Genomic DNA, 13,077 nt, shown 5'->3' on the forward strand with positions numbered 1-13,077 from the left:
AGACTATGGAAAAGCTCAATATCATCAATCAGAACAAGGCCAGTGGCCAACTGCAGAACAGACCATCAATTGCTCGTACACAATTTCAAGTTGAAGCTGAAGAAAATTAGAACAAGTCCACAAGAGCCAAAGTACGACCTTGAATATATCCCACCTGAATTAGCAATTAGAGAGATGCAAATCAAAACTACAATAAGATACCATCTCAGCCCAACATTACTGGTACTAATCAAAAAAAACCAAAAAATAACAAATGTTGGTAAGGTTGTGGGGAGATTGGAACTCTTATACATTGCTGGTGGAAATATAAAATGGTACAACCACTATGGAAAATGGTATGGCGCCTCCTCAAATGAGACTATTGGGCCCTTGCCCAATAAAAGGGGACCCCCAAAGACCTTCCAAAGCCCTAAAATGTCTCTTTATTAAGCTTAGAAATTGAGTTTGCTGTTCATTCCAGTTTCTCTTCTAGGGTAGGTGGGGGGCAAAAGAAGGGGTTGGATGAGGAAAGATAACATTACATCATGACTGTGTATGTGAACATGTGTCACTTTGAATTGGTATAACAAGTGACTCAACTTTGTTTCTCTTTCCATTTTAGGCCCTGGACTTCTTGTTGTTGATATTTGCAGCAGCAGTCGTTGCGTGGGCAGACCATGCAGCCCCTCTTCTCCTTGGCCTCAGTGCCAGCTGGTTGCCATGGCATCTTGGCTCAGCTGGGTCAGCACCCAGCTTCCTTGGCAGGAGTCCCATGCACAGGGTCATTCTGGAGGAGGTTCTCACTCTCCTTCCTAGTAGCATGCCTCTTCTGCTGCAGAAGGAGCCATGGAAGGAGCAGACTCAGAAGGTAAGGTGGGCAGCCCCCTGCTTTCAGGGCAGTCTCTGCTGTGGAACTGAAGTGGGTGTTAAGTGAAACTTGAACCACAGCTCAGGTTGTCATACTCAGCCCCAAATCTCAGCTAGAACTGGGCCTCAGAGATGGAGGCTGGCCCAGGCTCCAAGTAACTGCTAATTGAAAACAACAATGATGACAACAACCACTTGCCTACACTTGGGGGTGGGTGTAGAGAAAAGCTCATACCTGCCTTCGTTTATTGAAGGTGATATGGGTCTTGAGCCTGGGGATAAAAAGAGGAATAAGTCAGAGAGCTCAATATCTCAGAGTGGAAAGAGACAGGAAGACAAATTCAAGATTGGCAAGATGGTGTGATAAGTAGGATGCAGTGGTGATGAGCAAAGTAGGGGGATGATCAGCAATGCCTGGGGGTGGGCCAGGGAAGTCTTCCAAGCTGAACCAAGAGTCTGGAGCATCCATTTTCTCGAAGCTCATTCCATCCCACAGATATGTTCCAAGTGCCCATCACACCCCTAGCCTGTGCTAGACACCATGACAGGAGTCAAAAATTACATCCAGTATCATCACCCCTTCCTTCAGGAAAAGCCACAGTGTAGGTTTTTAATATTGAGGTTGCCCAGGTTCCTAGCTGTCATACATAATGAAATACAGTGGTTCCTGGATATCTCATTATGTGGCTCTGACCTGTCATTAATGCAGTTGATTGCAAGATTCTTTTCTGAATCTCTCTTAATAAAAGTTGGCTTTTTATGAGATTGAAACCCTTAAAATAACTTTTTGTGTCTTATCCCTAAAGTCTGGACATTAGTCTTTAAAACATTTCTGAACTATGGGCCCACGGTTTAGCCATGCACAACTCCACTGAGCATCTCAGTTAAAATGTCTTTGTTTTCTCACACCTGATAAGCATTAGTATTGCTGCCCCAAAATGTGTGTTTCATATTCCACTTTAAAGCAAAATAGTGCAAATGTGGTGTCCCCTAATGTTATTTCTGGACTGGGAAACCATGTTCACTTTGGACTAGAACGTAGACATCATGCATCATTTATGTATTTTTAGTGCTTGATTTATTTACTCATTACTAGGATATTGTACAGTTTTTTTGAGAAAAAGAAAATAAACCAGGAGAAAGTTAAAAATCAAAAAAAATTAAAGCAGGGAATTAAGGATATTTTCTTGTTTTTCCTGTTTTACACTTTCTTCACTCCAGTCTCTATATCCAAAGTTAAGATGCCTGGTACCTATGGCTAATGTATGTTTGGCAACATTCTGTCATCGATGAAATTACCGTGTCTAGTTCAAAAACAATTTTGACTGCACCCTGGGAGATTAGTCAGACTCATAAGTACCATGAGTTTCTATCTTATTTGCATGATTTAGTCACAGTTAACACACTTGACTCTACCTAGTAAATTGTTTTATGCCTTCTTTTCTTCTATTTCAGTTTTCTGTTTCATTCATTTGGACACAGACTGTTTTCATCTACAGACACATATTTGGTTTTAGAAACAGGGACTTACATGTGATGGTTCTCCCTATTTACTCCCCAGCCTAGGAGCCTAGGCCAAGATGCACACAGAACCAGGTGGGAGACGGCATGATGCAAAGGAAAGAGTGTGAGGCTTTGTAGCCAGGTGCACATGGGTTCCAGTCTTGGCTCTGCTATTCATTGGCAGTGGAGTTGGGCAAGGTCTTTAACCTCTCTGAGCCTCAGAGTGATGAGAGAGAGTGTTCATGGCTCACTGGAGGACCTCCAGGCCTGTCTACCTCTCTCTCAAAATGTTCACCAAGTTTTGGTAATACCTGAGTACCTGCTGACTACTAGGGGAAGTAGGTATGACTTTGCCAGATCCTTTGACCATATCTTGTTCCTGGTCCCTGTCTCAGCTCCACTCCCCTCACCCAGTCAGATATCAGATATTGCAGTGATACTTAGGTTTGCAGGCCCAAGGGACTGACTGATCTCTTCGCTGATACTGTTCTTCATTTTCACCCTAGTTCATTGACTGGCTATTCAACATCATGGAAGCCCCCAAAGAAGCCCTTTCAGCAAAATCCAGGAATCTGTTAAAAGGTACCACTTCGTGCTTTTTGCCAACCTAGGTGAAAGCCATCCACTTGTCTGTGCTGCAGGGCAGTATGCTGTTACGTATTAGTTCCTGAAACAGCCCGTCTTGGTTTAGCTGAGGCAAGTAATTTGGAGCTGTCACCAGTGTGGCATTTTGAACCAGAAAGGCAGATTAAAAAGAGTTCCATTGCCATTAAATTTAACTTTTATTTAAATGTTTTTAAAAAAAATTTTATTATAATTGTAAAATATGATTTCAACTAAAAGTTAGAAAATTCAGAAAACTAAAATGATGAAGCAAAGAGGAACCCAGAGTCCCATTGTTCAAGACAGTTGTGATGTTTTCCCTAAGAAGTATTTACCATCTCTGTGTATGAGTATTGTTTTAACATAGGTATAATCATATACAATTGAAAAACTACACGTAGACAATTTGAATGCTGTCTTTTTATTTTAACATTATTTCAAAAGCATTTTAACCTATGCTTACACTAGCTTCATAAGTACAATTTCTGATGACCGCATAGTATTTTGCCAAGGAAATCAGACATGTCTCATGCTTTCAGACATGTAGGTGATTTTCTGTGTCGTTTATCATTCTCTGTTGACTTTGACAAAATATGACTATAGGATCCACAAATATGGAGGATCTTTCTGTGAAAATCATATGGACTCTTTTATTCAAAACTAAGAAGTCATTTGAACATTGGCCATTTGGCCTGAAGGAGCTTGTACATGTCATCCGTGTCTTGGGACTTGGAGGTCTGGAGGATAACAGTGGCTGCTGCTGATGCCACTGACATGGCTATGAGATGCTGTACTGAAAAGTCTCACCTTAGGAAAATTACTAGTTGGCCTTTTCTTGTGATAATTTATCTGTCCAGCCTGGGAGTCATACCATGACTATATTTCATATGGTATACTGTGTTGGTTTTCAAACAAGCAAGAATTCCCTAATCTACTGGTTCTTATCCTTCTCCCAACCCCCAAAGTGGGTGGAGGGCATGTGTGTCAGGTGATTCTGATAACCATAGAACACGTACTTTCACTTGATCCTTCCCTAGAGGCTCACTGTTAGGATTTGCTATGTTCATTTTCCTCAGGGAGTTTGGACTCATTTTTAATGGCATGGGTCAACAATACCATTGATTGCTCCAAATGTGTACTGTCTCAACTGATGCTGATGAGGAAAATAGTCACTTGAGTCAAGAAAGTGCATGTTCACTTGATTATACAGCCAACGGTTTTGTTAGTATCAGACATTTAATTATTGTGTAACTGGCTTAGCTACATTCTCTCACGCTATTATATTTTAAATAACACTTCAATATATTTATATTAATATTTAGAATAAGACATATAATAAGTTACTTAAGGGATGACAGGACCTTCCTACTTTAAATTGATCCCGGAGGGACCCATAACAGATAAGAAAAGGTGAGTACTTGTGGATAAATATTCAAATAAAATTTAGTACGGTCATGCTTACTCCATTGAGCACATGAACCTAACTTCATTACAGGGTCAGTTTTTTGTTGTTGTTGTTATTTTGTTTTGCCTTTTAATTAAACATTTAATGGAAATATTATATGTAGAAAAGTGCACAAATCATAAGTGGATTTTTACAAAGTGAAATCGGGAAATCAGCACCCAGATCAAGAAACAGAACCTTGCCAGCATCCCAGAAGCCAGTCTTTTAATTCTGCAGAATTTCCTGTTAACTGCTTGCACCGTAACTTTGACAAACTTTCCCCTCAACCTTTATATGCCATTTTCTGCCATTAAAATTCTGCCAAAGTCTTGATGGGACTTCTTAAATCTTTAAGATGAGCCAAGGGAGAAAAAGCCAAGTTCTATTCTGACACCTTTTCAATCAAACTGACCTTTTCAAATGCAATGCCACCAAATGCAACCATGTGCTTTATTCTTTGTTCCCTTAGCCACCCTCCTGTCCTTGAGAGTTCTCCCAGAGTTTAAGAAGAAAGCTGTATGGACCAGAGCATATGGTTGGTGATCGGTTTTACAGTAGCCAGCAGCATTCTCAGTTGGATGAAGAAAACCACAGAGATGGAAGGAGTTTTTCAGAATTCATGTGTAGGATCGCTGAGACATGACACAGAGAGTTATGGGTCATGAAAGGGTGGCCGCATAACTGACAGCTTGATCTGTGCTGTCAGGAGAGGGGTGCATTGCTTCAGTACCCAGGCCAGTTGAGACTGAAACAGGAACTTGAATGTTTTTATTTGGCTACAGTTCAATCAGAAGATTTTCTTTGGGAAAACTTGACAGTATATAACTTCCTCCCTCCTAAATTCTAGTAAAATAATCTTGTGAATTTTGTGTATGTGACTTTTATTTGCTTGAAGGCATGAGAAGGTTTTGCCAGCAAAACCAAACTGTGGTGGTGACAATGGCATCATGATCTATTTCCCATGAGTCTCCAGAGTGTATTCATTAACTCAGTGAGTTAGATAAGTTTTATTCTTATTGATAAAATACTATCTTGTAACCGCGATACACATTTAAATAAAAAGTATGACACTGAACATTAGTTAAAGCAGATTCATTAGTTGTGGCAATAATTTCTTTATGGTTTAGTTCTCTTGAATGCAACTGAAAGTTACCCAATTCAGGGTAGCTTCAGCCAAAAAGGAGAATATTAGTTCACAAATGAGAAGTTAAAGGGTAGTTCTATCTGGTCAGGCACAGCTGCTTCCAGTGAATCAACGATGTCATCAGGCTTTGTTTCTCTTAGGATCATACCACAGAGTTGGCAAGATGGCTGCCGGGAACCTCAAAATCACATGCTTCCCAGGGGGAAAAAAGTGTTTGCCCATAGGTATGGCAGAAATAACATGAGAGATCTCTGGTTCAGCTTAGGCTGCATGTGAGTATCTGAACAAGTATCCAGGCCCTGGGAGGTAGGGGTACTCAAATTGGCCAGACCTGGGTCTAAGTCCCTGGGTACAGGGGGGCTGAGGCAGCCCCACCCAAACCATATGAACTGGGTTCCCCCAGAGAAGAAAGAGGATGCAGTGCTGGGTAGGTAAAAATGACAAATATGTAAAGATCAATCTTGTTTAGAAGTACAAGCCTCTGTCTTAATCAGGGTGACTGATGGCCTGATGACAAGCAAATGAAGGTATGTGACAATACTCTCAAGTATTGCATTTTACTCAAGGGCTTGAGACTCAGCCAGCATTTTCATTTTGATCTGTTTGCTAATTATCATAACTTCATGCAGCCATTAATCAGGGCTCTATCTTTAGCCAATCATATAAACATACTGATGTATACATATCTGGAATCAATGGAAAGAAAAATAGTTCCACTGAAATAATGTGCCTTTGCATCTGTCACACCATAGCACAGTGCTTGGTTCTTTACAATCACCGTAGAACATGTAGGATTCTCTAGTGTGGCATGTTGTCACCAAGTGTACCTACCACTTAAGTTAAAAATTACTCTTCTAATTTTGCTTTCCAGATACCTGGATTTATGATTCTAGATTTCAAATACTTTTGCTTCACGGTGTAACCCAGTTAAGTACTCTTTGTTCCCAGGTCATCGTTCCTTGTTTTGCTGAACTCCATAGGGTGCTGAGATGCTTACAGAAAAAGGGGAAGGGAAAGCAAACCCTCAGGTCATACTTACCTGCATTGCAGTAGTTCATATATGTATTACTTTCTTGAAAGATAGGCCATAGGCGAAGGAATTTGACGGAAGCAGGAAAGTAGAGAATTTGCACCCCTTCCCACCCCATTACACTTTCTACCAATTAGAGGTAACATGTTTGTTAGGTGCCAGAATGCACAAGAGCTTTCACTGGTATTATTTAACTCTTACAACACTACTGAAGAGGAGGTATTATCTTCCATTTTAAAACAGAGAAGACACATCGTAAGTGGCAGAACTAGGCCTAGGACCAAGGAACTAGAACCCCATATCCAATGCTCTTTCTTCTGCATCAAAGGCATCAGCTCCCACTTTAAGATGGAAACGCCTACCAAGGATTAAACCTCATTTGTGCTTAATGTAGACTGCTTTAATCAGGCAAAGAAATCAACCCTGCCTCATAATAATACACCTCTGGAATTGGGGTGTTGAGAAGTTTTAGCATAAAAGAAGGTCTGCATGGGTTGAAGGACTTTGAATTCCCAGGCCCACCTTGCAAGCATGGATGGCAATAAAGACTGAAGAGGAAGCGGGCACTGGAGAAGAACTACTCTGCAGATTTTCCCTTTGAATCAGCAGGCTGAGATTGCTAATGCTGAAGTAAAGGATGAAGAATCAGCCCCAGCTTCTAAATCCAGACTGCCCTTTTCAGTTCACTCCATTTCTTCCCATTCAAGCCTTTTCCCAGCTCTTGCCCTTGACAAGAAAAGAGTACTAAAAGGAGGAAATAAGATACATCTGTACCCTTTCTTCCCTAGTGCCTTCTTTTTGTTTTCAGCAAGCTTGAGTATAACATTCATAGGATTTTCCTATTCATGAGAACCTCTAAAGATGCTAAAATATAAGATTCTAAATTCTAAAATCTAAAGGTTCTAAAATCTTAAGGTCCTACGACAGAGGCCTGTGGAATGATAGGATACTTTCTCTTGGTTATCTGTATGACCCCAGGTAAGAATGATGTTACTCCCCCAGGATATTTCAGTTTGTTCTTCTAAAACCAGAAGTCTTTTTTTTCAGACCAGATGTTCCAAACTATATACAAAAGGAAAAGTTCCCCTACAAGTCTTCTGTTAGTGTTTGAAAACACAAGTTGCCAAGACAAATAGCATGCTGGGCTATACTAACAAATTAATGCATGCGGTTTAGGTCCTGTTATGTCTTTTAGAAGTATCCAAACACTTCTACTCTTGACTTGAAAGGTGTACATTTGAAGATGTTAGGATCCATGCAAGTGCCTAAAATCTCCTTTTTGCTTTATTTGTAATACAATGGCTCGATGGTAACTAATAGACTGTTAATAACCTTTCTTTGAAGTTAATTGCCAGAAATAACTTCTCCAAAACAATTTGAACCAAAGATAATTATATAAGGAATCAGACTTTTTCAGGGACTCAATTACTATCTTGAAGTAACGTAGTCACTTTGAGAGTAAGCAGCAGTTTTAGATTTTTGGTAAACATTTTAGTTAATTGCTGTTTTAGAAAAAAATCAGATCCTTTGGTTAAGAGGATGGGTCTTTCATTAAAGCCAGAGTTTCTGTTTTGTCAACTTGTATCTCTGAGCCAACCAGCCTATTCATAGCTGTGGGTATTTCAAATGTAAGCAGGGGACAGAATGTGGCTGAACATTCACATCCTTCAACACTTTGTGGAAAGATACTTCACAGCATCATCTGCAGATATGAATGTATATCATCATTGGTATGGTCCTGGAGGAGGTAATGTGCTTTTATATTTTCTGGAGGGAATTACTTTATTCTAACCCTGGAAACTCAAAAGTCTCATCTTTCTTAATAAATGATGCATACAATATTTATGAAGTTGTGAGTATGCATGTGTCTTAGGCTGGGGCTTCCAGAGAAGCAAAACCAATGAAGCGTATATATACATATATATATAGAGAGAGAGAGAGAGAGATTTATCTCAAGGAAATAGCTCACGTGGTTGTAGAGGCTGGCAAGTCCCAAGTCTTGGGTCAGGTGTCAGGCTGGAGGCTTCTCCTGACTTACGTAGCTGCAGGGGCTGATAAACCCAAGATCAGCAGACCAGACAGCAGGCCACTGGCTCAAGACCCAAGAACGAGAGGTCAGAGAACGATGAGCTGAATGCAGGATCCAGAGCAAGCAAATGCCAGTGAGCTTTGCCAGAACATCCATATATATTGGATGCAGGCCACACCCCCTAAGGAAACGCCCCTTACAACTGATTGGCTGATCACATTATTATCACATCACGGAGGTGATTACATTATATCACAAAATGGAGGATAACCACATCATTACATAACTGCCAAATTACATCATTACGTGACTGCCAAACCACTAAGAATCATGGCCCAGCCAAGTTGATACACAACCTTAACCATCACAGAATGTGATCTGTTGTTGTTGTTGTTAGGTGCCGTCCAGTCAGTTCCGACTCATAGCAACCCTATGCACCACGGAACAAAATACTGCCTGGTCCTGCGCCATGCTCACAATCGTCGTTATGCTTGAGCCCATTGTTGCCACTGTGTCGATCCATCTTGCTGAGGGTCTTCCTCTTTTTTGCTGACCCTGTACTTTACCAAACATGATGCCCTTCTCCAGGAACTGGTCCCTCCTGACAACATGTCCAAAGTATGTAAGACGTAGTCTCGCCATCCTTGCTTCTAAGGAGCATTCTGGTTGTACTTTTTCCAAGACATGTAATCTGTTAATCTTCATAAATAGTACAGTTTGTTTTTTTTTTAACTCACCTTAGGAAGCTCATCTGATTCTTGCCAAACATAGGGAACTTCTGAAATAATTTTCAGCTAAATTATTAAATATAAAATTGAATACAATTGACAATGATATCTCCCTGAGCTATGCTTGTATTTTTTAAATTAAAAAAAGAAAAGAAAAAACCTACCTCACAAGGTAGTTGTGAGGATTAAAAGAGAGAATACAAAAATGTGCTTTATAAATTCTAAAATGTTACAGAAATGCTATCACTTTTATGTTTCACTGAAAAAAAACAGTACCTATAGTCCTTGAACACAAGCCTGACAACATGTACATGGGGACCTGGGAAGGTAATACCAAACCAGAAACCAAACCCTGTTGCTATCGAGTGGATTCTGACTCATAGCGACCCTACAGGACGGAGTACAACTGCCCCATAGGGTTTCAAGGATTGGCTGGTGGATCCGAACTACCGACCTTTTGGTTAGCAGCCGAGCTCTTCACCACTGCGCCGCCAGTGCTAGTTTCTTAATTAAGAAACTGTTCTCCTTAACAATAAAAACATCCCAGCACATTAAGATATTTCAGGTTTTTAAAAAACTGTCTTCTGAACATGAGGTACCCTTTGAAATTAGTCTGATATAATTAAAACTTAACATTTAGTTAATCTGATAGGTTGCTTAAAATATATATATTTTTTTACATGTAGTTGTAATAAGTCATAAAGTCAAGAGTTGCTATTCATTCCTTGCAAACAGTTTTGTGTCTACTGCGTGCCACGATACAAGGTTCTGGAGTAAAAAGTGAACAAGACCTGATGGTATCCCTGCCCACCTGGAGCTTATATTCAGAGAATTTAAATCAGTAAACCATCATCTAATAAAGGAAAGTATCCAGGCAGCATGTTATAAATGCCCTACTTCTGTATACCACAACCACCAAACCAAACCCGTTGCCGTCTAGTCAGTTCCAACTCATGGCGACCCTATAACCCTTTCTAATGTACAAAGGTATACTTCCGCATACCTCATTTGCTCTTCGAAACAAACTTGGGCAGCTAAGGAAATTGGAACTTGAAGAGTCAGTCACTTAGTAAAATACTGGAGCTCGATCTCTAATTACATCTAGGGCTCTATCTCTATACCACATTCTCTTTCAAAAGACCCCATTTTTATACTTTAGCACAATAAGATGTAAATGTGTTTCTCTACAAGTAAGCTTAAATATATATAAGGTTCTCTGGAGAAACATTTTAGAAATTAATGTTTGTGTATCTACTTCAATTTCTAAAAGAAATATGGTTCTTATGTGTGATAATGTACTCAAGGATAATCAGAATAAGGTATGGTTAAAAAAAAACCGTTAACTTCTGTTAGGGACTTCATTGTGACATGTTTCATTCTTTAGTAATAAACTTGTTTGAAGGAGGCCTGGGTAAAGGTTTTATAGTGGTACAAGGTGCCTGGCACACTGTAGGCACAGTTAAGTGTTTTTTGAATGAAGGTAGGCATGCATATGACGCCGACTAGGGATCAACCTACTCGCCTAAGGTTGACCTGTTTGTTGAGCAAAACATAAGCCCAGGATAAGAGGGTTTCTTGAAAAATATACTGGAGTAACATAAAACTCATCTAAACTGAATGGACATGTTTGGAGGAAATGTTATTGCTTTCATTCAACTACTTTGATAAAGAAAAAGCCCAGGGTTCTGATGATATTACTTGTATAATTTAGTAGACTTTTACTGAGTGATAAATTCTCTAAAGCAGTTTTGATGCAATGCAGTTTGACCCCGCTCCCCCCGTCCCACTTTTTTTTTCTCAGTACCAGAGGCACTAGGGATATTGATTACTCTTCCTTAGCTTGGGTTACTTGGAACTTGGGACAAAGCAACTTGGCATTTAAAATTCCAAAAAAAAAACAAAGATCATTAAAAAAGTTATGTCTTATGCTTTCAAAATATCTAACAGTTCCTATTTCATCTACATTACTTAGATTTTGAGAAACATAGCCTTTGAATACACAGTACAAAATAAAATGGAGATTTGATGGACATACAGTTAAAACAGTCAAAAAAATCAACTTTAGAATCTGAGTAACATCCTATGAACTGGATATTTACTGTCTCAACTTCACTAAACCCAGATCTCTTAACCTGAGGAACATGAACTTAAATGGGGAAAAAATTATATTTTTTCACTAGCTTCTAATGAAATTTAGTATTTCTTTCAATTATAAATGTAGACAACCAACCACAGTATTTTAATTATCTGTGACTTTGTCAATAATAAATTTTTATATTCCAAACCAAACCCATTGCCGTCAAGTCGATTCCAATTCATAGCGAGTAGAACGGCCCCATAGGGTTTCCAAGGCTGTAATCTTTACGGAAGTAGACTGCCACATCATTCTTCCACAGAGTGGCTGGTGGGTTCGAACCACCAATCTTTCAGTTAGCAGCCAAGTGCTTAACCACTGTGCCACCAGAGATCCTTATTTTTTATAGTATATTACAGCTATTAGATATATCTCAAATTATTGCCAACCCTCATCATTACTTCAAAATTATAGTAATTATAAATTCATCTGTGTTTCTTTTTGATCTTTTATTTTAAAAAGTAAGAAAGTTCTTAAGGTAATCTAGTCTAAAAATTAAAGTATTATAATGAAAATTTTAATTTCTTATAATTACCCAGTAACGCATAGTTTCTCTAGTTCCGTCTCTTCATTTTAGTAATTCTAGATGTATAATTTATCAAAGTATGTAGCCGTCTTTATTGGCAGGAAGATAGACTAAATTATCCGAAGTTTGCAAAGGCATTCTATTCTCTTTGCACACTAAAGCTTTTAGTAATTTTTAAAAATTATTTAGAAGTAGAATAAGCAGCTTTAAAAAGCAAAATAAAATGTAGCTTTTTAAAAGGATAATTTTACTTACTTTATTTTAAAATTCCAGATATGACCTTGAGTTTATAGATATCAAGTATCTTTATTAGTACTCAACTATTTCTTTTCAAATGTTTTATTTAGTGGAAATAAGATTGCCAAATTTTTTTAAATTACATTTTATTACCTGGTTCTTATGTGGCAATATACTTAATACTCTTTTAATATAGTTCTGGATAATAAAATCTCTAATATTTCTTTCAAGAAAAATGATATATTGATGATACACAAATGATTCTATTAGTCAATTATTCACATTTTCTTTTAGATCTTCAAGGAAAGAAGCATTTTTCAAAACAATAAGTGATGACTTTGGGTAGTAATTAGGAATAAGAATTCATTAATAATTGATCTGAAATATCACTAGTTACTAATTTTCTTGTCTATTGTAAATGATTTACTATAATTTTGTAGCTTTTGTCTCCCTATAAAGGATGTCTGTATCCTGGTTTGAAAAAGAAAGAAAGAATTTAAGGGGCATTATTTGTGTATTTCCCAAAAGTTTAATCTATTTTCATCAAGATCCTGTTTTAATGTATCAAACTCAAATAATTTATGTGATATTAATGAATACTCTTTCAGAGTTTAGAAAAATAATTAATTTCCTAATTGTGACTAATGCTTAAGGTGAGTATTGAATTATTAGCTCTGTGGACAATGATATCTATCTATAAAACATGTTATACTGCACAACTGCGGGGTATGTTTTACATCCCTCCCCTCCAACAGATCTTCTGCAATCTGGGAACTCCATTCCTGAAAAGAAATAGATGTAAATAGATTTTAGTTAGGTTATCAACTTTGGTTTCCCAATTTAACTATATCTA

At 38.3% G+C, this 13,077-nt stretch overlaps 2 protein-coding genes across 3 annotated transcripts in view; one reads left to right on the forward strand and one right to left on the reverse strand.

Moving 5' to 3' along the window:
- FOCAD (focadhesin) overlaps positions 1 to 5,257 on the forward strand; it is a 303,131-nt gene extending 297,874 nt beyond the window's left edge. Inside the window, exons 40-42 of the mRNA XM_012554721.2 lie at positions 602 to 847; positions 2,856 to 2,931; positions 4,866 to 5,257. Coding sequence (XP_012410175.2) covers positions 602 to 847; positions 2,856 to 2,931; positions 4,866 to 4,939 — 396 coding nt within the window. The 3' untranslated portion in view covers positions 4,940 to 5,257. The remainder of the gene's footprint in view (positions 1 to 601; positions 848 to 2,855; positions 2,932 to 4,865) is intronic.
- A 4,058-nt stretch (positions 5,258 to 9,315) lies between these two features.
- The window catches only part of HACD4 (3-hydroxyacyl-CoA dehydratase 4), a 28,507-nt gene continuing 24,745 nt past the window's right edge, over positions 9,316 to 13,077 (reverse strand). For both annotated transcript variants that reach the window (XM_023728644.1, XM_023728642.1), the window contains exon 7: positions 9,316 to 13,006. In XM_023728644.1, coding sequence (XP_023584412.1) covers positions 12,915 to 13,006 — 92 coding nt within the window. In that variant the 3' untranslated portion in view covers positions 9,316 to 12,914. The remainder of the gene's footprint in view (positions 13,007 to 13,077) is intronic.

Source organism: Trichechus manatus, unplaced genomic scaffold, assembly GCF_000243295.1.
Source record: "Trichechus manatus latirostris isolate Lorelei unplaced genomic scaffold, TriManLat1.0 scaffold00025, whole genome shotgun sequence".
Classification (NCBI taxonomy): Eukaryota; Metazoa; Chordata; class Mammalia; order Sirenia; family Trichechidae; genus Trichechus; species Trichechus manatus.